The sequence below is a fragment of the Mustela nigripes genome, chromosome 12 (assembly GCF_022355385.1).
Source record: "Mustela nigripes isolate SB6536 chromosome 12, MUSNIG.SB6536, whole genome shotgun sequence".
NCBI lineage: Eukaryota > Metazoa > Chordata > Mammalia > Carnivora > Mustelidae > Mustela > Mustela nigripes.
Window position 1 is genome coordinate 129,762,350 of NC_081568.1, and position 24,382 is coordinate 129,786,731.

Genomic DNA, 24,382 nt, shown 5'->3' on the forward strand with positions numbered 1-24,382 from the left:
CTTCTCTTCGATCTGCCGATGGATTTTCAGGTGTTTGCAATCTTTAGATAAGCTATCTAGCTGATCTCCGGCTAGCTGAAGCAGTCTCAGCTTGCTACTTCTCCGCCATCTTGACTCCTCCAGGGTTGTACTTTTTAATCGGACACTAAATATATTAATTTCATAAAGCCAGATAATGTTAATCATATCTAGGAGCATCTGAGTCTCATTGTAATTCTAGCATTAGTCACCGACCTGTTCCATAGTTAACAGCCTGGTTAGGGTATTTGATATAACAGTTTGTACCTAAACATATTTAGGATTTGTTCCTAAAATTGTTTATTTTGTGTCATAAATGTTGATAGATTTTCATAGAGATTCAAATAGCATTGTTCCATATAGATGCAAATCCTTATTTTTGTGTATGATAAAACAAAAATACATTTAGTAAAACAAAAGTGCTCCAGAAAGATCTTATTAATGGGAAAGTACCCATTATATTTCTCAAATTTATTTATATAACAGGCATTTGCTAAAAAAACATTTTTTGCAAAGAACCATGTTATTCAGTGTAAGGAGATAAAACTGAAAAATGTATGGCCTCCTTCTCAGTGAACTTAAAACCTAGTAGGTAAGACATTGATGGAATTCATTAACAGGGAAATATTAAAGTTGCAGAATTGGGGATGATGGAACCAAGAAATTTGAAATAATGTGATGAATTAAAAATAACAATATAATATAAATATTTTGAAATATAACAAAAATCCTCTGTATAAGGGCATATCATCATCTTTTATTTCATTAACCATTTATAAAGGAAATACTAATTGAGTGAGTAATATGTAAGGCCCAGGGATATGAGTCAATAAAACAAAATAATTCCAAAGTGGATGTTGTAATTATTGTATAAAAATGGGTAGTAAAATGGGTATTAAATCCCTGATTCATTCACCAGGTATTTATTGGATGTCTGTTATGTGCTAAGTTCCACTTCGAGCTGGTAGATTTAGTCTCTGCACGTACCAGACCGGTTTACTTTGTTCTGTTGTTGTCACAATCTCTAGGCTCTTTGAACTACATGTATTTTTAAATTCATGCCATGAGCCTTTAAGAAGACTTCTCACTTAAGTGAAAGTGAGTAAACCCTAAATTTGTTTGAGTGACAGTTGTTTGCAAGTTTGTGCCTTACTGTTGTATATTTAGAGTTATTTTAATCTCTCTACTCCTATCCTTCAAGGATCCAAGAGAAGGCAATAAGTAATTTGAAGTCAAAATGAACTGTCATAAGATATCATTTTCTGTGTCCCTGACACATGATTAAAGACTTAGGAGACTTTCTTCTTAACAATTAAACAAAGTTTTCCCAAAACCTCATTAATATTAACTTCTAGGAAATACTGATTGAGTGAGTAATTTTCAGGCCCAGGGATATAATTGTGGAGCTTATAGTCTAGAAGAGAGGCTCACAGTCCCTTATAAATCACACATGTTATATATAATTATAAACTGTAAAGTAATAATTATAAGGCTGTAGATACACATTGCTATAAAAGCTTTTAACTGGGATACTTAAGAAAGTTAAGTTTGAGACAACATCTGAAGAATGAATAAAAGTAACTAGGAAAAGACCTACAGAAACCTTATTAATGCTATTTTCCCAAACTCTCCAGCAATCCATCCTGTGTACCGGGTTAATGAGTTACTTATAAATATTCCATGTGTCGTTTTTATTTGAGAAAGCTAGCGCTTATGTTTTGTATTTTCATTTTTAGGTATTTTACCAAAAAAGGAATGTTTTATTTAGCCTTTTGTTTTTTACTTAGCTTATTCATCTCAGCTGCCTTTCAGAAATCATCTTGCTTGCTTGCTTGCTTGCTTGCTTGCTTGCTTGCTTTTCCTTAAGTCTGCTTGTTTTCAGTTCTTTTTCAGGGGATCTATTCAGGCATATTATTTCAGATTATACATTCATTGAATCCCCTCCTCATTTTTATGTGTGTATTCTGTCCCGTCTGACTTCTTAGTATAACAGTACTCTGCAAGTATGTATAGCAACAAAATCAGATTCTGTTTTTTATGCTTTTCATCCATATGCATGATTAATTCTTTTTTTTTAAAGATTTTATTTTTTTATTTGACAAGATCACAAGTAGGCAGAGAGGCAGGCAGAGAGAGAGTGGAAAGCAGGCTCCCAGCAGAGCAGAGAGCCCGATGCCGGGCTCGATCCCAGGACCCTGGGATCATTACCAGAGCCAAAGGCAGAGGCTTTAACCCACTGAGCCACCCAGGCGCCCCCATGATTAATTCTTAAGTAGCACCGTGATAACTCAGAAACAAATTCTAGATGGAGCAAATGTTTTTATAACACCACCTTCTGGGTTCAGTATATATTCTTTGAGGCTTTTTTGATACATTCTAATTATATGTAACTATATAATTCATATTATAAAAAATTTGTATTATATCATTTTTATTCATACTTTTTTTTTTAATTTTTTATTTTTTATAAACATATATTTTTATCCCCAGGGGTACAGGTCTGTGAATACTTTTTATTTTTAATGACATATTACATGATACTTAGCCATGTAAATCAAATGATAACAAAATGATCTTTGTAGAAATTTGCAAAAATTTATTCTGTATTACTATATTTGTTTCTTCTGTTGGAATTTACTTAAGGGGTCATATTAGTAGCAACCTTAGTCCAAAGAAAAGTGTCTGATTTAAAGATTAGTCTGGATTCTCTCTGTTGTATTATTGTTGAAACTGTAGAAGACTTAAGAAAGAATCCATTTGTATGTGAACCAAACCTCATGTCATCTGAGCTACAAAAATTACTACAGATTTATAACAAGTACAAATTATAATATTTGGAACTTTGAGAGTATCAAGAAACAAGTCCTCAATAGTTTCTGTGAATGTGCTGTTCTTGACCTTATCTCAAGGCTTAGCTAAACTTTGTAAGCATGTGTCATCTTAACGTTGTGTTTAGATTCATTACTTTATCTTCATCATTAAGAAAGTGAGTTAACTGGTTTTGCACAGTTAGGACTCCAGAACTTCACTGATGTTGAACTGATTACTTTAAAAGGATAATTGCTAGAAATCAGTTTCTTATTTCATCCTATGAAGTAAATACTGCTGCTTGTATCACTCACTGTCTTCGTCCATAATGATTACTACGTCAGTGGCAGAAAACTCTATTTAACTTAAATTAGATATGTTCTTAAACGAAAATTCCCATTATTCCATTTCCTGTTTCTCTAGTTATAGAGGTGTGTTAGAATTTTATGTAAGACTTTGGTGGCTGATTTGAAATTTGATTCTGTGTAAATTTTGTCATGCTACCTACTTTTTGTCAAACATTGTACTCCAGTGTGTTGAGTTTGCTTGAGTGTGTGTTTTCAGTATTCATTTCCAAATTATCTTATTTGTCTCTTTAGCTTCCCACTCATTTTATATGCATAATATTTCATTTATTCATACATGTTTATTTATCCAGGCAATACATGCCAGACAGTGTTCTAGACTATGATGATACAGTGATGAACAAAACGAATGTAAGAGTTTATCACCACATGAGCTTACCGTCTAGAGAAGGAGATAAACAATAAATAAGAAAAATAAAATATGCATGATATTAGATGGTGATAAATTCTGAGGAGAAAATTCAGTAAGGAAAAGAAGATAAGAAATTTAGTTGGGGTGAGGAAATTGGGGAATTGAATATCATATAGGGTGGCCAGAGAAGACCTCACTGAAAAGGTGACTTAATGCTGAAAGACTGGAGCAAGTAAGGGAGCCATTATCCGTATGGCCATCTGAGGAGCTATTCAAGCGGCAAATGTAAACTCCCTAAGGAGTATATATGGTGTGCTTTACAAGAAGAAAATGAGCATGGCTGGTGGGAAGTATTGGGAGGAGGGGGTATGTAGTGGTAAGAGATGATAGAAAACAGATTATGTAGAGTCTTATAGACCATGGCAAAGACTTTGGCTTTTATTTTGAGGGAGATAAGATTATACCAAAGTAATAGCAATGATCTGCTGTAAGAGGAACTCCTGATGTTAAGAGTGGACTGAAGGAATCAGAGAAAGGGAGAAACAGTATATAGATTTTTAACTTTATGGAAGAATACATTTTCAGGAAATATTGACTAATAGAATTGTATATATTTAAAGTATACAACCTGATGGTTTGATATACCTTGTAAAATGATTTCTAGGATCAAAATAATTAACACCTCACAGTTAAAGTTAAATACTTTCTTTTGTGCAGAAAAGAAAGTGGTGGTGAGTGTGTGAAAGTGAAAGTGTGGTGAGAATGCTTAAGATTTATTCTCAGTGACTTCCAAGGATATAATGCTGTATATTTGGTTGAAATATTACCATTGTTACTATTGTAGTTGTATGTTACACTTTTATAACCTTTAACCTTTCTTTACATTTCTTTATTTCTTAATCAATTTAATCTAAGAATGCCTTTCAGGATCTCTGATTATTTACAAATAATTTCCTTAAGAAAATGTGATTTAAAATAGTCTTTGAAAATGTTTCTTTTCCTATATCTGGGTGTAGAATTATTTTTGTAACCCAGGGATTATTGTTGCTTTAGTGATTTAATTGAGTGTGTACCAGGTGCCATATACTGGGCACTGGGGTTTGCTTGTTGATACTTGGTCAAGCCTCATACTTACTCTTTGACAGGATCCAAATATTTGTTTCACCAGTGAATAAACTGAGACACTGAGAGAACTTGCTCAGTGCATTGCATGCCTAATAACAGCTTAGCATCTTCAGTATGAAATGTTCTTAAGTATCATTGTTAATTTGTCACAGTAGATCTGGCTGCAATATACAAAAATTCTTTAGGCAATTTATTAACAATTTGCCCTGAATTGACTCGTACACATACTGCATTGAATTGGATTATATTCTGTGGTTAATTTTATAGTAAGCTAACTCCTGTTTGACCCTCACTTGATAAAACAAATATCCACGTAAAAGTGGTCTATAAGTTGAATTCTGGTAAATTGAATCTTATTTTATACTTGAAAAGGAGCTTTAATTTTTTTTATCTTTTAACTATGAAAATAATCTTCCAGTAATATAAATAATATCCAAATTTAGGTAATTTTAAATGTTCTTATTTATTAACATAGAGTTTTCTTAGAGCACATTCATGTTGGTATCTGCACATGTATGGGCGAACATTTTGTGAACAATCCAATAGAAGTATTTATTACATCACATTGCATTCCAGTGCTTCCTGCATTGAAAAGTACAGCCAGTAAGATATTTTTTATTTGTTAAATTTATTGCTGTCAGTTTATTCATGTGATAACTGACCTGCATGCCTATTTGAAATATGAAGACAGAGAAAAGGGGTGTGGCAGAGTTTGAGAAAATGTTACTTATCTCATGTTATAAAACCACAAAGTGCAAGATTTGAGCATGCCGATAATTGCAGTTTTGTCACTGTGCATTTTATTTCTTTGTCAATAATGTATAAAGGACTAGATGCTTTTGGTGAAAGAATAAAACATGAATAACCCCATAAGAGAAATGATATTTATTATTATATTGGATATAATATAATAGCCTCAAACTTTTGACATTATTTTTTAATCTTGGAAGTTTTATCAGATGGGACATATGTGTAAACATTATGTAAATGCATGTCTTGTTTATTAAGTCAAGTGTTTCTCATGCTTTATTTCCTGTGATTATCATTTAGCAAAATGTGTTCAAGGTCATTTTCTTCCTTCCGTTCTTTCTCTTTTTTGACAGTTTGAATTATGTTTAGTCATTATAAAAATTAGTTTCTTTATGGAAAGTTAAAATTTTTCAGCATATCGAAGTTTTACTTATCTATTTATTTTTATTTTTGCCATTTTATCCATTCAGTAGTATTATGTACATTCATATAATAGTTTTTCTTAGTGAAACTTAATTTATTGTTGAACATAGTCTTGTTGAAGCAATATCTTTATATTTACTCTACTTTATTCTTCCTCCAGAATCTATATCGATTTGAAGGCACTGGTTTTTCAAACATTCCTCAGCTTATAGATCATCACTATACAACAAAACAGGTCATCACTAAGAAATCAGGTGTAGTTCTGCTGAATCCTATTCCTAAGGTAAGTGCATTTATGTATACACACACAAACACACCACACACACACACACACACACACACACACATGTATTCTTTTTTAAATGTGAGTTAACATTTACCACAACAAATAAAGTTCTTGGATTATTTATAAAAATTTGGAAAACGGAAGGGCTTTGTGATGACCACTGGTACTAATGTTGAAACATAGTACTTCCTTGGTTTTATTAAGATGGGTTGCCTTTTTATTCAGTGTTTGCTGGGTTACAAATGGCCTATTCTTTTTTTTTTGTTTCCCATTCCCAGTTTTCCTTAAAAAACTTAAGACTTTGAAAAAAAAAAAAGACTTAAGACTTTTTTTTACTTTATAAGGTTCAGATTTTGAGTTCAGTTTATATAAGATCTTAAGATGTAGACATCAAAGACTATGTCCAGCAATTATGAGTAAATTAGAATTTTAATTTTGGATATTAAGTTTACAATATATTTTAAGACATTAGAAGTTTTAAAAACTACACTACTTTTCTCAAATACAGTAAGTCATAAGTTTCTTACATAGAGCCAACAGGTAGCTACCTAGATGAGAGATTGTTCTAGGTAATTTTTACCTCTGAAATCTAGCACAGAACACATTGCTTTCATTTAGGAGATTCATGAAGTAAAGAGTGGGCATGAACATGGCTTGTCTTTTAAGATAAAGCCTGTGGGACCGGGCCCAAAATAGAGCAATGGAGCTGGCTTGGCTTCTGCGTACTTTAAGACTGGGGTGGTTAAGAGTTCTTGTCTTTGAGGTCATCTTCTATGAAAAACAGCGTAGCCATGAACAGCCAGAAAACCTTGTAGGTAAATGTCTATCAATTCAATTTTTGTATATCTAGGGATGACTTTTTAATATGAAGCAAGTGTTATTCCTAAGAATGCTAATGTGTAATCTAGATTCTGCTAAAGAAATTAAAAAAAAATCAAAACAACTGTTGGACTGTACTTTATTAGTCAGGAACACAATGTCTATATTTGTATTCACATAATATTATTTAGTCATTCCCAGGGGGCTGAGCCTTAACATTGCTTTCACAAAAGATTTTGACAGTTGCTAAACACCGATTCTGTGGCTAAGAAATTAGCCTCCTTGCCCAGTTTTCTAGAGTTAGAAGATTGGCTTATTCTTCATTTATGTTTTTCCATTTGCTATTTCCCCCATTTTAATTTCAGAAAATCCTATAAAAATTTTCCTTAGTTTGGAACAGGTTGTCACTTTTTTCTCTAGAAAAACAGAGAAGTCTGTCAGTGTTTCCTCTTCCATCAATGAATAACTGCGGTTGTTCTACGGAATTCTAGTTCTTTTCTTTGATTAAGGTGATCTATTCGTGCAGTTTCATTTACTGTTTATATATCAGAGGTTTACAAATTTATATTTCTACCTTACATTTATGTCTTTCCCAAAAGACATGAGGTTTTTTCTACTCTTTACATAAAACTGAGTTTATCACCTTTAACTCCAAAATTTGGTCTTCCTTTTTAAATAAATGACACCAGTTTTCCCCACTATTCAAAAGTAGAGGTTCCTATGAAACCTTTTATAAGCCAAAATGACTTAAAGCAAAGAAGCAATTACCATTTCACAAAAGTGGAAATCCTCTTTGAATGTCTTTTGTTAGCTAAAACAGGTACTAAGAGCAGAGGAGCATAAAGCAAACTTTTGAATAATGTGGGGAACCTTTGCCATCAAATACTTAGCTGCTCAAACCATAAATGTAGGGGTTGTCTTCAACCTCTCTACCACTGCCCAACCTCTATCATTGTGACAGGAGTTTTGTATCCTTCCCTGTACATGCAAAAGTATATACTTGAATTCCAGTATAATTCCAGCATGAAATAAAGTTCAGTGCAGTGAAGATACACTTTTTACCCATGTTAGGTAAACAAGATATGCAACTGGGTTTTCAGAGATATTGATATCCCATTTTACAGCCAACCAAATATTTGCATTTTCTACTTGCTGAGCCAGGTCTAAATTGAGAGACCAAAGTCATAAAGAGGCACATAAAAATGCATATCTGGGCTTGAATAAGAATATATAATTTCAAATAAAGCTATATCCTTCTCTGTATAAAGTTTTCCATGAAATGAGTCTAGATAAATGGAATAGATTCTGTGGACTGTTAAATGGTCAATTATTCTCTTTCTCCCAAACCCCTAAAGCTGGCTGTGGAGCTGATTATCTCATCATTTTATATAACACTAGCTGTGAAAATAACTGTAGACTGAAAGCTATAGAAGATTAAGGAGCTATGTATGATTGCTTTATGAGGTAGAAATTTGAAGTTTATCTAGCTATTAACCTGATGTAAAGTACTGGTATTTGAAATAGGCAGATCATTATCTGTTTGTTGTAAATATTGTTATGCATGTTATTTAATAAATTATATTGTGCTTTTAAAAGAAAATCACAAAGCAGAGGTTGTAGAAGTTAGACAATTTTCAATTATGAATGAAGAACAAATTGATACGTATTTTATTATGGTGGTATTATCTGTTATATATCTTCCTTTAAGAAATTATTTATACTCTTATAATAGAAATCTATTTCTTGATTTAATTTGTATAAGAAGTTATTGTCTTTGACCATATAATATGCTGTAAAACATCTCATTTCCATCTTGCCAGACTTCATTTTTAGCCTACATAAAGAATGCTATTTTGGTTTCAATATAATTTCTGTTTCTAGCAACTTACTGCTCACTTCCTATTTATTTCTTTCTTACCCATGAAAATACAAGTACATCATCATAATGCCTAACTGGAGGACACAGTAGCCAAAGGATTCTCTTCCCTGTCTTCAGAAGTACAGAAAACTAGACAGTCTAGAATTAGGATTTTATTTAACTTTCTCATGATAATAAAGCTAGTGGGTGCCCAAGCCATCCCTCCCTCACCCTCCACAGGCTGATTCTCCTGCGCTGCTTCCCAGAGCCTGTGAAAAGGTTTGGAAGATGCAAGGCATTGTTGTCAACAAGGGTTATCGACTACCCAGCACCATCTTTATGTTAGCAAGCACACTGGATATGCACAGAGCCTCTTCTTTGCTGAGTCAGTTTCTGTGCCAATGTCACTTCATCACAGAGGCCTTTTCTGACTACCTCGCGTGAAATAACCTCTTACCCCCTTATATTCCCCTTTTCCCTTACTATCTCTTTGCTACAGTTGTGTTTACTTGAAATTATCTCATATGATGTATTTTTACTTATCTGTCTTCCTCAAGTGGAATGTAAATTCCGTAAGGGCCAGAATTACATTTAACAATTAGTGGAGCTGTAGTGCCAGTGCCTAGAACAGTGCTCGCCAAAGTAGGCATTCAGGAAATGTTTGAAACATTGAATTCATTGAGTGATTGCTAGAAACCAGCTACTTGCTGAGTTTTTATATGCATTATTTCATTTAACCCTTACATATTATTATGGAGTATTATAATTACCCCATACAAGATTAGTGTTGTTTTTAACCTCATATTTCTTATGAATGAGGAGCTAAAGCTTAAAATCATAAATAATTCACACAAGATAACACAATAGGTAAGACGCAGAGCTGAGACGGGAATCTCTGTTCTTATCTACTGTTTCTGTGCACTGTAGAGCCTAGACTTCAGAGACTAGAATAAACAAGGGTCGGTTAAAGGAAAAGGAAATATCTTTGATTCCATAAAATATTAAATTGAAAAAGATTGTAACATATAAAAAAATGTACCATGAGTCTTTATGAAAGAAAATCAATAAACAGTAATATTAGGTGCCAGAACTAGGATTTGAGATAAAATATAGGGCTTGGTAAAATTTAGTTAAGAAAGACACCTAGTTCAACTTTAACATTTAAATGGTGACTTGAAAGTTTATTTGCCTTGTTAAGTTTGATATTTCTTCAGATTTAGCTGTTTTTTAAAAAGAAATTTCTTTCAGAATGGAAATTAAAGTTCATGAATAAATTCAGGTGAGTTAGGCAATGAGCCATTAAGTTGAACTTCAGACAAATGATTTGCCTGCCAGCTTAAATCGTGTACTTATGGCTTTTCATCAGAATTTGGTGCAGGACAGCAGAACAGTAGAGGCAAATTTTTGCAGAAAATAAGTCTTTCTGCAGCAGACCGGTCTGAGGCAACTTTCACCAAATCTCTGTTATGTCCCGCACCAGATCTATATTATGTCAGAGTGCAGTAAATGCTACGAAAATGAAGCCTGTCAAAAAGATGATGATCTGAGTGTATGGGATAAAGTCAAGGGTTAGGTAGTGTGTATATGTGCATATATGTGTGTGTATATGTGTGTACATAGGAGTAGCTACTTTTTTAAAACATGTGATCCAAGTAAGGCTCCTAATGAATTTTGAAGAGAAATGCGGACCAAACCAAGGACTTTTCTGTATGGTTATATGCAGGAGTAATAGTAAAAACCTTTAACAGCACAGCATGATTACTGGCCTATGGGAACAGATGTCAACTCTAGACCGCTAGAGCCATGTTGGCATTTATTGACTGAGTAGCTTCCTTGAGTGTCTGGGGAAAGAGTGTTCCTTGGTATAACTGAGGAGCTGTAGAAGCTAGTGTGGCAGGAACAGCATGGCTGAATGGAAGAGTGATTGGTGGTGAACACAGATTTAGATTAATTTAATAACGAATATGCATTATCTTAAAAGGTCAGTTGTTTGTACTTTAAGAAATTGACTTCATTCAAGTAGAAGCTCAGTATAAAATTTTACAAGTTTTCATAGTGAGTCTCTTTAAAACAAAAGATTAATATTCAGTAGTGCTAGTCAATTTAATTTCCAGGAACATTTTTGCAGCAATATGGCCATCTGGATAAATTAGAATAAAACCCATGTTTTGATTTCTAAGAACTTTTCTCTCCAGCCCATTGCTGTTTTTTAAATTTCTGTTTTGCTTGGTTTTGGTTTTTTTTTTTTTTTCCTCCTGTGCCACCAGGCAATTCATTCAGTTCTGACACTACCTGGTGATGACTCAGATCCCATAGTTTCAGGGCTCATTTTACAAGACTGCCCCCCAAACTGCCCAACTTCACATGCCAGTCTTAAATCCAGGTTGTCACTTGTGCTTCTGACCTACTGGTGATAGATGTGAAGTCCCAACAACCCCCTCTTTAGGTTCAGTTAATTTGCTAGAGTTCCTCACAGAACTCAGAAAAACATTCTCATAGTAGATGACCAGATTAATATGAAAGGACATAACTCAGGAACAGCCAGATGTTAGAGGTGCATAAGACAAGGTACGAGGAAAAGGGAATGGTACTTTCTTGATTTCTAAGGGTACAACTGAAGAAGTTTCAGAATATAAGTGAGGTTCAGTGAGGTGGAGTCCAGAGCCAATGACCAAGAAAGAATTCTTGAGACGTCTTTGGTGCAAAATGGTGGTTTATTAAAGCACCAGAACAGGACCCGTGGGCAGAAAGAGCTGCTGCCTATAATCCTGAGGAGGGGCTGATTATATACTCAGGAATTGGGGAGGTGAGGACAATGAGGGTGTTCAGAAGGGCTGTCGTATGTTAAAGACTGTTAAGATACTGGAGGCCTGGTTATTGTTGAGCCAAGGCGGTTTTTCCCTCTGATGAGGCATGAACATGAAGACAGTTGGGAGTTTCCTGGTGGAATGTCACATTCCTACTATCACACATCCAATGAACTTTAGAGTTAGAACAAATTCAACTTATTTACATTTCCTTCCACCTCAGCCTCCCTCAGTTTTATGGAGGGGAAGGTAATCTTAGGGCTTCAGGAACTGAGTTATGGGTTTCTGGAAGTTACGCTATTGTAAATCACTAGGACATTTGTAAACTGAGGGAGACTCTTGTCTTGCATGACTGTGATCTCTATTAGTTTACCATTTGTTTTTCCTGTAGGGCAGCCAGGAGTTCCTGAGGAATGTCACACATGTCACATGGGGGGCGGGGGATGCGAGGTGTAGGGTGCCAGCTTCTGCTTTGTCCTTAGCTAGCCTTTTGCTCCTTCATCACAACTATTCCCAAATTTCCACACTATTACCAACTTGGAAGTTCTCCCTACCCTCTTTCTGGGTTTATGTGGAGGCTTTATTACATAGGCACGATTAATTAAATCATTGAGCACTGGGACATGAACTCAATCTCCAGCCTCTCTTCTCTTCCTGGAGGTCAGTGGGGTGGGACTGAAAACCCCAACTCTCAAATCACAAGGTTAGTTTTCAGGCAACTAGCCCTACCCTTAGGTTACCTAGAAGCTAGCCAACTATCATCTTTAACATAACAAAAGACACCTTTATGGCCTTCAGCACTTAGAAACTTCCAAATGTTTCTTTGTGCCAGAAATGGAGACAAAGACAAAATACAATTTCTTACTATAAATCATAATAACACACTCAGTAATATTATTTTAGGAGGCATCTAGCTAGCTGTGCTTTTGCAGTTAATCCTCTCATGCTGTTAATTTGTATGGGATTTTTAAGATTTGAAGATAAATAGGTGATTTTTTTTTTCTCTTGAAAGTGAGATATAGCATGTCAAATTAGATTTCCAGTTATGGAAACCACAGTTTGGGGAGAAAAAGCATAACAAATAACATGGAGGACATGGGAAGATGAAGAGGAGAAGGGAGTTGAGGGAAATTGGAAGGGGAGGAGAACCATGAGAGACTATGGCCACTGAAAAACAACCTGAGGGTTTTGAAGGGGTGGGGGGGGGGAGGTTGGGGGAACCAGGTGGTGGGTATTGGGGAGGGCACGTATTGTATGGAGCACTGGGTGTGGTGCAAAAACAATGAATACTGTTACACTGAAAAGAAATTTAAAAAAATTTAAAAAGTTCTGGTATAGAATGTTTGCTGTTAAGATTCCTATTTAATTGCCTCTTTTAGATCAGTTATTAGGTCTATTGAGAGTGGAAGAACACAAAAAATTACAAAATGCCCTCCTCAGGATAAATTCATCAAGAATACATAAATCTCCATGTGGACTTCTGAATTGAGCAGAAGGAATCCAATTTTAAATAGTAATATTTTACCACTCCCAACCATGTGATCTGGGGCAAATCAACTGCTTATAGTAACCCTACTTGGTTGTTGTAAACGTCATGCAAGAAAATCTCTGTGGCTATATGTTGGAAACCATAAAATACCATGTTCTTACTTCTTTAAAAACTTTTTCACATGACAAATAAATCACAACAGAGGGCAAATTTGGAAGACTTTAAATTATGAAGGAAGAGAAGAAGACATTTATTGAGTCCATAGTCTGTTGACAACACTCTACTTTTATTATTTTATAAAATCTTTTCAACAACTGTGAATTGAGTATTATTATCCCCATTATTAGGTGAGCAAAGTCAGAGATTACAATTTACCCTAAATCATATTTCTTGTAAATTTTTGAGGTGTGTCCTGAAACTTACTCAGTTCTATTTATCATCTTTTTACTATAGCCTCTCCAACATAAATTATAGTCTACTGTCTCAGTCATGTCAGTAGTTTAGCAAAAAAATTTTTTCTATAGTCCAATATTCTAGTACTAGGAAGTAACAGTGAACTTGACGGTAATCCTTTATGAAAATTAGCCCAGCAGGAACTATATAGCATGTTGTGCTAAGAGAAATACAGGAAAATATTGAAATATTCAGCCTTCATTTAACATAGTCTGTGAAGTCAAATTAAACTTGGATTTTAGGCTTGATCCATTTAATAAAATAAAAGAACCCTGTTGTAGCACATGCAACATGTAGACTGACTTTCAGTTTCTTATTTCAAACTTTACTAGCAGTTATTTTGAGGAAGAGCAATGTTAGACTCAAAATTAATAGGCCCTGGAGACCACTAATGTTTTTTAAATGACCTCTCAAGAGTATTTTATACATAAGCCTACCTCATACTTTCTTAAATATTATGATTTTTTTCAGTCTAAGGAGCTAGGCTTTTCAGTAATCATTCCATATATTTCTTATTTACCTTGAAAATATTTTAGGGATGATGGGAATAGGTAGATGAGTCCCAAGAGGTTAAAAGATTAACTCATTGGATTTTTTTTAAATGCAGGTAGAAGAGCAGGATTTGGTATTTATAGCACAAACATTGCCCAAAGTATGTCATGTCATCACTTTAAAGTACTCGTGAGCCCTTTCTATGTGCATGACTCAAAGAAGCATGTAGAAACATATAAGAAAATGTAGAAGAGGATTTCTGGCATGAACATGGTTGCATGACTTAGCGTTTTTTACTGTTGCCTACTGGAAACCATAGCAAAAAGAACATCAAAAGTAAAATATCCATTAACTGTATTTTTCATGAAACTAAGAACCATATATAATTCACCAACTTTAAAATACATATCATGGTAGCCAACCTTAGACTGGGCAGAAGTTTTATAGCACAAAATTAAGACATGATCAGATAGCCCAGCTGCCATAGATCTTACCAAGCTCCAGCAAAAATACATTTTGAAAGAGGAATTTACCCCAGAGTTCTCGGGCTATATTCATTGCTTGCATCAATGAATGTGGAAAATGGGTGGGGAAAATAAAATTTTACATATAACTTAAGTGATGCAGCCAAAGCTACACTTGGAAGAAATTTTAGAGCCTTAAATACTTGTATCATAAGACAAAAAGTGAAATAACTGAGTGAAGCATGTAACTCCAAAAATTAGGAAAAACAAATCCACAATAAATTAAAGAAAGCAGAAAGAAGGAATTATTAAGATAAAAGCATAAAGAGATGAATGAGAAGAAGAGAAAACAATATTTTTATTTATATAATAATTGCTTTTAAAATGATCAATACATAATTAAGAACACTTGTCAATTTAACCAGGAAAAACCTATATACCATACCACAGAAGTACCAGTCTCTTTAATATACAAAGAGCCTCTAAAACTTGTTTAAAAAGAGAGAGAGACAACCAAATAGAAAAATTGGCAACGGGCATGAGGTGATAGTTCAAAAAACAAATATACAAATGGCTTTTAAAGATACAGTAGTTGATTGCTTCACTTGGTGGAATAAATGGAGATTAAAACTATAATGAGATACCATTTTTTCACCTATTACATTGGCGTGAATTCACAGTTTAGTAATTCACTTTCTTGGCAAAGATGTGCAGAAAAGGCTCTTAGATACTTTGCTAATGAGAGTATAAATTAGAAGAATCTCTGTAGATGGCAAATTGGCAAAAATCCTTCAGAATTATAAAATGTATGTGCTTTTGACTTAGCATTAACAATTCTGTAATCCTTTCTTTAATTGTATTTGTGTACATCTGAACAGATATCAATACAGGATTAGTCACTGCAGCATTGTTTGTAATATTAGGAGATGAAAAATAGTTGAAATGTTCATCAGTAGGTATCTAGTTAAATCAACTATGGTATCTTATCCAATGGAGTATTATAAATGAGGAAGCTTTCTATGTACTCGCTAGAGACGGCTCCAAGGTGCACTGTTAATAAAAGAAACTAAACTATAAGGCAGAGTTTATGTTGTGTTGTCTTTTGTATAAAAAGTGCAAGGAGTATAAGATTATGTGTCTGAATTTGCTTTTTTAATGATAAGGAAGCTTTTTATAAACTCAGGATGCTACAACTAATGATGATGATGTCTAACAGAGGATACATGTTTTGGTGCGTTTGAAATCAGCAGCAGTGGTTTAAGGGAAACTTTTTACCATTTACATTTATTTTATTTTCCTGTTTATATTTTATTTTTTGAAAACATTGTGACTCTTTTATCCATTTAAAACTTAAATTAAAAAAATATTTGAAACTGTGGTACCTGCTCTGAAACAGTTACAGTTTTTCGGAGAGGTGCTTTATTGAAAAATTATTGTTATAAGGATAAAACATGTTATATGTTGTTAAAGTAGAAACAATTTATAAAATATTGTAATGGTATTATCTCATTTTTAAATAATGAAATAGACGTACACAGAGAAAAATGTATGTGTACACATACACAAAAAAGTCGAACGACAGTACTCCAAAATATTATGATTATCTCCAGTTAGAGGAGTTATGGGTAATTTTTTTTTTTTTTGCTTAAGTTTGGTTTTTAGATTTCTTTCATTGAACATGTTATTAATTTGGTAACATTGAAATTTTCTGAAATAATATTATATAATAATGCTTAGTAGAACACTAAAGCAGTGTTTCATGACTTTTTTCCCCACAATGCATAGAAAGAAATTGTATTTTATATTGAGACCCAGGACACACAGAATTTTAAGTGCAGATATGTATGTGTGTCTATGCCTGAATCAAATTTTAAAAAACAACTTTTTTATGTTTCTTATATGCAATGATTTCTATTATCTTTTTTAAAAGTCTACATTCAAAAAATGTTTATGAAACTCAATTTGAAAAATATTCATAAAAGGTTTTTTAAAAAAAACAATAAAATAGATTTTTAAAGTACCGGTTTGAAAAAAGAACAAATGGCCTGAAAATGGTTCACACAGGAAGGTAGACTTTGAAGTACGTCTTAAGGATAGGCAAAAGGAGTAGGGAAATTTTTTTGTGGTTTTGGTAAGGGAATAATCTAAGACAGGGGAAATAATGGCAAGGGAATAATCCAGAACATGGGACTTGTTTTAAGGAAGTCAAGATCAGTTTGATGGAAGTAGATGATTTAGAGAGGTGAGTAATCGCAAAAGTTTTGGCTAAAGTCAGATTTTTTTAAGACCGTTGAATGCCAAGATTGGGATTTATCTATGGAAAACGTCATTCCACTGCAGATATGTAAGCAAGGGATAAATGTGAACTAAGCATATCTAAAGAATAGTTGATGATACCACATACTCCATTAAAATGTTGAAGGCTGTCTACCTTTTTAATTGCTTGAAGAAGTTAAGGCATTTATTGGTACATTTAAAGAACAAATCAGTTTTCATTTTAACTATGTTTCAGAAAGAATGTGTATAGCCATAAACAAATTATAGTACAGTGAAAAGGTTAAAATAGAAATAGAAACAAATTATTAGTACCAGTGAAAAAATAAGTAATGGTGGACATTTAACAACAGTAAATAAAATACAAAATGCAGGCTCTTAAAGACTGTTTATAATTTCTGTGTTGAGCTTGGAATTTAGGTATAAATCATTATAGAAAAAGAGTTAACTTCACGGTTAGAGAGGAGGAAGGATATTAATTTGCTTAAAGCAAAGTTTTACTACCAGTAAGTCTAAAGGAAATTTCTGTCTTGGGATTTTAGATATAACAATGTCTTTAACAATATTTCTGCAAAAGTTTAGGAAGAGATTTCATTGGTTGTTGCTTTTAGTGTCCTTTAATAGCCAAAGGCATAATATAAAATATAACTTAATATAAAACATTCTCCATCAGCATTTTTTCTCTATTTTTAGTTTTTGCTGAATAGAATAGTAAAACTCTCTAGGATCTAGATTTATGATTAAAATATTAATAAAAGTAGCATCAAATATATTCAAAAGTTTAATCAAGTTCCATAATACCAAAAGATTACACCTATGACATTTACAAATATCTCATCTTAATTGTATACCTGAACAATTTAACATTTAGCTGAGTTTGTGGAGAATCCACACAATGAGTAAAAAAAAAAAAATCTTTCCACAGAATGAGGTATTTCATTCACACTTTACCTGTACAAAAAAAAGTCCACAATATGTTGCCAATAATATTTATTTTATTTTGGAAATTATCAGTGCTAAATAATTGGATGGAGAATCACCATCTCTTTTAATGTCTTACTTTTCAAAAATCTTGAACTTAGATAGCGAGAACCTATTTGATGTTCTAAATGGACTAAGGTAGTGAAAGCAAGAAGTCTCTACCAAGGAAGAGACAAAGGCATTCTGACAGAGAGTATTTATGTTAGTACTTCTGTAATTGAAGCAGGAAAGAAGGGGTCAGTAGAATAGAAGGGGCAAGGACTGGTAAGGTAAGGAGGAGGTAAGGTGAGTTGGTAAGAGGTAGAAAGACACCAGGAGAGGAGGATGCTGTCTGCCTCCAGGCTGGCTGGTCTCTTCAGCCACATCACCCCTCTTCTTCACAATTACTTTCCTCTTCTCTTGCCCCATAGCCTGGGGCCTGCAACAACTTCTGAAGTAGAAAACCTTTGATAATGATATGCGATTTCCATTTTCATTTTTTGTCAACTTTATAAGGCACAGATATTCATAAAGTAACCCATAAAAGTGTCCTCTTCCCCTACACTCACAGTGAACTTTGCAGTAGTTACAGTGCTTCCTTTATTCAGCTATTGTTAGTTTTTTCTGAGATCCCCGTTAGCTAATAAGCCCCTTAAGAGCAGTAAGGCAATCTTTATTCATTTTTATGCATCTCAGTGTCAGTTGCATAATTCAATAAATATTTGAAGTTATTTTTGAGAAAATCTGGACATTTAATAAATGTTTGATGTAATATGTGGAAAGATATTATAACCAAGACTTTATATTCTATTTTAGAACAATTTTGACTTCTACTGTTTCCAAAGCGAAGCATGGTTGAGGCTTATGAATGAGATCTCTTTGGAAATAAGATATGTTGTGTTTCATTTCCATTTGTACAATAGTTAATTTTCTACATTTTCATTTTCTTTTTCTGTGGTTTTGGTCTAGAAGTTACTTTTTCATGTGATTATCATGCTCTTAGCAAACTTTGTCACTATTTTTTAAGTACAGATGGAAGATATTTCTGGTGCACTTTTACTCGGCTTATCTGTGTTTTATACTATTGTGAAATATCTTTGATTGGCTCCGTAAAATTCATTTGACACCTTGATGAGACTTATCTCTGATACCACTTTAAAGTGGTGAAGCAATCTTACATAATATTTAGTATTCCTTATTTGCAAATTACTGTCTTGTATTAACCTATTTCAAAAGTGAAAATGAAATACAAGAACAGGCATTGCTTGTTTTCACTTTTTAAAAGAGCCATTTATCTTTCTTTACTGTGTTAACTAAATTAGTGTTCACCTTTTGCTACATTGTCCTTGAAGGGAACAATTTAATTGTGCCACAAAAGACTTGTCCCACATCCTACTTTACTTTACATAGACTAAATATGCATGCTAAGAATTTTAATGACTTTGAGATAATAGGATTTAAATTAGAAAGACCAAGGACATTAAAAAGATATCTGCAAGTGATTTTTTAAAATGGGATATCTCATTCATCTATAAGCCTTAGAGAAAATGAAACTTTAAGTTTTTCCTCCTGTTATTTATGTAACAACTGCTATATATTAAAACTAGACCAAAAAATGAGGTCTTATAACAGAAATACCTATAGAGAGAAATTATCCTGTGGGACATCCTGAAACCTTGATTGGTGACTATTTAATGAGAAATAGAAGCAAGATCAGCAAAGTTCATTTATTATTTCTTGTGTGTCTCATATTAATAAAGAACCTTCATGTTCAAATCATAGCCCTCATTGTTCTGTGGTTTACCATTACAGATATTTCCTAATGGTGGACTCAAGGGTTAAATGATTTAGCAATACTTTCTGGCAATGCTCTGTTCTCTTTGGAATAATTAATCTGTATCCTTTTTTGGTCCTGGAATCATTTCAGTTGGAGACCATAATAATCTTTTTTTTCCCCCTTTGGTGCAAAAGGGTGATTTTATTAAAGCACAGGGACAGGACCTATGGACAGAAAGAGCTGCTTGCACTGGGATTATGGGGGAATGGCTGACTAGATACTTGGGAGTTGGGGGAGGTAAGGAGAAAGGGAGGTGTCCAAAAGGACTTTCATATACTAAGGAAAACTCTTGGGATACTGATGGCCTTACTATTGTCAGGCTAAGTCTGTTTTTCCCTCTAGCAAAGCATTAATGTTAATATATAAGATATATACTCTGCCTATCTCAAGTATTTATCAAACTGCAGTTTAGAAGGAAACTTTATTTTATTTACATTACCTTCTGCCTTTTCTTTAGGGCAGCCAGGAGTGCCTGAGGACTGTAGCACATTCACACATATTCCACGGCTGGGGGGTGGAGAGTGGAGGGGGAGAGGGGTGTTGTGTGGTGTCAGCTTGTTCTTTATCCTTGCTTTCCTTCGGCTGCCTCATCATTTCCCCCTTGAACAGTTTTGACCCCAAATCTTTAAGGTTGTTGAAGGTGGAAGGTCTTACCTTCTGTAACTTCTTCCTGCAGAATAAGGATATAGAGATGTCTCTCCCTATGGGTCAATATTGTTCAGTAGGGGAATTTGTATATATAGGAGTTACCAAAGACAGAGGCAGCCAATCCAAGGTAGACAACATATATGAGCCTCCTTGAATAGAAAGGATCATCTATCAGCTGGAAGTTATAGCAGTGAAGGAGTCTTGGCAACAGGCAGGGTTAGTACCAACAAAATAAGGTAAATAAGGTAAATATTATTATGAAAAGAGAAGCCTGAATAAAAGACCCTTGATAGTTGACCATAATTTTCATTAAGTCCAACAAGAGTTTTAACCAATCACTAAAGGAAAGAGAGATTGTTTAAAGCACCACTTTGAGTAACTGTATCTTTTAAGAGTCTTACTGCATTTTGGTGATATCTGGAATATGTACATAACATTCTGTTTTTATGTTAACATTTATTCCACATTGTGTAGCCATTTAATGACATTTAATGCCATTCTATTTTATAGAACCACTTTACATATTTGTGTTACTTCAGTATTTAATAGAGATATGCTATGTGTACTTTTTTTAAAAAGATTTTATTTATTTATCTGACACACAGAGAGAGATCACAAGTAGGCAGAGCAGCAGGCAGAGAGGGGGGAAGCAAGCTCCCTGAGCAGAGAGCCCTATGTGGGGCTCGATCCCAGGATCCCGAAATCAAGACTGGAGCTGAAGTCAGAGGCTTAACCCACTGAGCCACCCAGGTGCCCCTTGACTGTGTACTTATAAAGAGCTTCCATGTACTAAACAGCATCCTCCAGTCCGAAAGAGGGAACAAAAATGGGTGTTAGGTGGCCTACCAACGAAACACAAAACATGTTTACTGTTGTTTTAAATTTGGAAGGTTGGCTGGATTAGTAATGATTTTAATAAGGTGTCCATCCATCCAGGCAAAATCCAGAGTACAGTGGCCTATCCAGCCCCAGGGATGCTGTGGACACAATCATCTAATTCTAGACCTCCTTGACCTACAGTCAGGATATCAAGGGCTATTCAGTTTTGGAGGGCCACCTTTTAAATTTGTGGGTGACTGCATGTCAAGCTTAATTAAAGGTGGTCACTGTATGCTTGACTAAAGCATTTATGCGCAATTTTACATCAGTAGAGGTGGCTTCTAGGATAAATATGACTAAGGAATAAAGTCATTAAGAAGCCCTCTTTGTTTGAGGTCTAGCCTGAACAATATTCTAATTTCAAGGAATCACTGGAAAGTGGGAGAAGACTTGTCTCAGGAGATAAGGCCATCCCCAATGCATCATCCAATCCAGTCTTAGGGAAAGTGGGGTTATCCATTATCTCCACAGAATAACAGGCACTAAGATTGTCTATACATGAGCTATTGTGGCAGTTTCTCTGAAGTTTACTGCAAGTTCTCCAGCATCAGTTTTTAGGGTTAGGAAAACAGACAGTTTTAGTTTTTAATGACTTTAAATCAAGAGAATGGAAGAAGATTGGAAACCTTAGTTGGAAAGCCATAGTCAAATGTTTGAGGAAACTCAAAGAATTTAGGATCTGGTCTAGTTTATAATAAATAGTATTAAAATTTAGTATTTACAAAGATGTTATTGAAATATTTTCTCTATATAATAGCCCCATTTTTAATCAGAGATAGCCAACTTAAGACTAATGTATTTGAAAAGCAAGTCCAGTTTTAACAAACTTGGCCCAATTATTTACATAGGCTCAGTAAGAACAGTGATTGGCCATATAGCCCTTTTAAAATTTGCTTTGCTAGAACTTTTTAAGGTATCTCTAGATTGAACTTTTAGTAGCCTCTCTAGGCCAGAAGCCAAGCCAAATACTTGGCCATCAGACGTGCCTGCAATACCTGTAGATTTGGATGAATTCCTCAAGTACCCTAAAGCATCCTGAGGTACCTCTAGGAAGTGACATTTTTTTACTCACCTAGTAGGGCTGCTGGGAACTCTATAAGCAAGGTATCAGGCCAACATTCCCAAGGGGCTTTATGGCTCTATGCTTCATAAGGTCATTCTTAGTTCCTTTAAGTTGTATGATTATATCTGAGTCTATGCATGTCTCTCAAATATGATGTTCCAGTCCAAGCCTTGGTAAACCGTTGTTTCCAATGGTTACAGGAAGAATAGATTCTTATTGAACTTATGCAAATAGCTGCAATTGCCATGAAAGAAAGATTTTGAATTTTAGAGGGTTCAGGTAGAAAAGTTACATGCTTCAATTTATTCACAGCATGTTTTATCACATTTTTGTAAGTTATAAATATCTTGAGAGAAAGTTTCCTTAATCTGGAAGAGTAAACATTAGAGAACCAGCAATGTTTCAAACAAGAGTCACAAAAACTATAATCATCTTTTTTAGTTCATTTATTTGCATGTTACTAATTTTTGTTTAGTTTGAATGCAGCTTTTTACTTAGTTCTAGAAATTTTTACCTGTGTTAAAGATATGAAAAAACATGTTATAATAATCATTTTAAAATGTCCTAATACTGGACTATGAGTCAATAGAGTTTTTTGAATCTTCTCAGTAACTTTGAGAGACTCCTTCTCTGCTATTACAGCCTTGATTATGGGATTTCTGGAAGGTCATCAGTGTTCATCTGAAATAAACAGGTCAAAATTTTCCAGGAATCCATAGGTTTTAAGCATGTCTGACTGGCCCTTTACTTGGCATTAAACAAATACATATTGAGCACCTATTATATGGTGGAAAACTAAGCACTGAAGATACTGTGATGACTGTGAAAATCTTTGTCCCAAAAGAAATTAATCTGTACAAATTGGAATAGGGTTTCTCACCTCAATCATAATTCTTATTTACTTGTCTGTCTTCCCAATCAGACTAATTTCTTTTTTTTAATTAATTTATTTATTTGAGAGAGAAAGAAAGTGTGTAAATAGGAAGATAGGCAGAGGGAGAGAATCTCAAGCAAATTCCCCACTGAGTGCTGAGCCCTACATGGGGGCTTGATCTTAATGACCCTGAGATCATGACCTGAGCCAAAATCAAGAGTCAGATGCTTAACCAACTGAGCCATCAAGATGCCCCCCAGATTTAAAAAGCCCTTTCATTTTTCAGAATGTGATCTGCTGTTTCATACTTTTTTTCTTTTTTAAAGGATTTTATTTATTTATTTGACAGAGATCACAAGCAGGCAGAGAGGGAAGCAGTGGTGGGGTTGAGCAGAGAGCCCACTGTGGGATGATCTCAGGACCCTGAGATCATGACCTGAGCCGAAGGCAGAGGCTTAACCCACTGAGCAACCCAGGTACCCCTGTTTCATATTTAAAAACAAAAACCAAAAAACAACATTAGTAATGCTGCTTTTTTTACCCCTAGAATGTATTTTGAGCATCATTTCCTATTTAAATTCTTTCTTCACTTCACTAGTTCAAGTTAGGTACTGTCCCTGTGCTTCCATAGAATTCTGCCACAAACCATGATTATATTACTTATTTTGTAATATTGAGGTTATTTTGTTTTATTTTATTTTTAAGTAGGCTCTACACCCACCATGGGGTTTGAACTCATGATCCCAAGAACAAGAATTGCATGCTTTACCAACTGAGCCAGCCAGATACCCCTATTTTTTATATACTTCTAGTTATATATCTGTGAAGTCAAGAACTATATTACTTTACTTTTGTCTTCCTTGTACTGGTTTAATGGTGGCACATAGAAGGTGCTCAATAATTAGAAGTTGAAAGAGTATTTTAAAAAACATAGGAATATATAAACTCACAGATGCAGTTGTGTAAAAAGTAAAAAAAAAAAGTCTCAGTTTTAATAGGAATGTTAAAATTAGCAAAACGGAGGTGGTAATCTGGTCCTTATTCAGGGCATAGTGTAGGACCTAATGGCTTAGATTATAATTCTAATATTCACCTTCAAGAAAGAGCAATAAAACTAGAAAAGATGGGTGAATTATAGGGATTACTAATTTGGAAATGTAATATGACTACTAATAGTTCAGGAAACAATTATTGTTCAATGGTTCAGTGACTTCTTGTGTATGTCATCATTACATGGCTTATTTGTAGATATTAGAGTAAATTTCTAAGCTGGTAAGAATGTGGAAATTATTCTCAGCTCCCATAGATCTTGTGAATCAAACTATTTCTTTAGGTATT

At 34.1% G+C, this 24,382-nt stretch overlaps 1 protein-coding gene across 3 annotated transcripts in view; it reads left to right on the forward strand.

Annotated features, from left to right (window-relative positions):
- Positions 1–24,382, forward strand: part of FER (FER tyrosine kinase) — a 473,779-nt gene that overhangs the window by 219,485 nt on the left and 229,912 nt on the right. For all 3 annotated transcript variants that reach the window (XM_059418338.1, XM_059418340.1, XM_059418339.1), the window contains one exon: positions 6,002–6,124. In XM_059418338.1, coding sequence (XP_059274321.1) covers positions 6,002–6,124 — 123 coding nt within the window. The remainder of the gene's footprint in view (positions 1–6,001; positions 6,125–24,382) is intronic.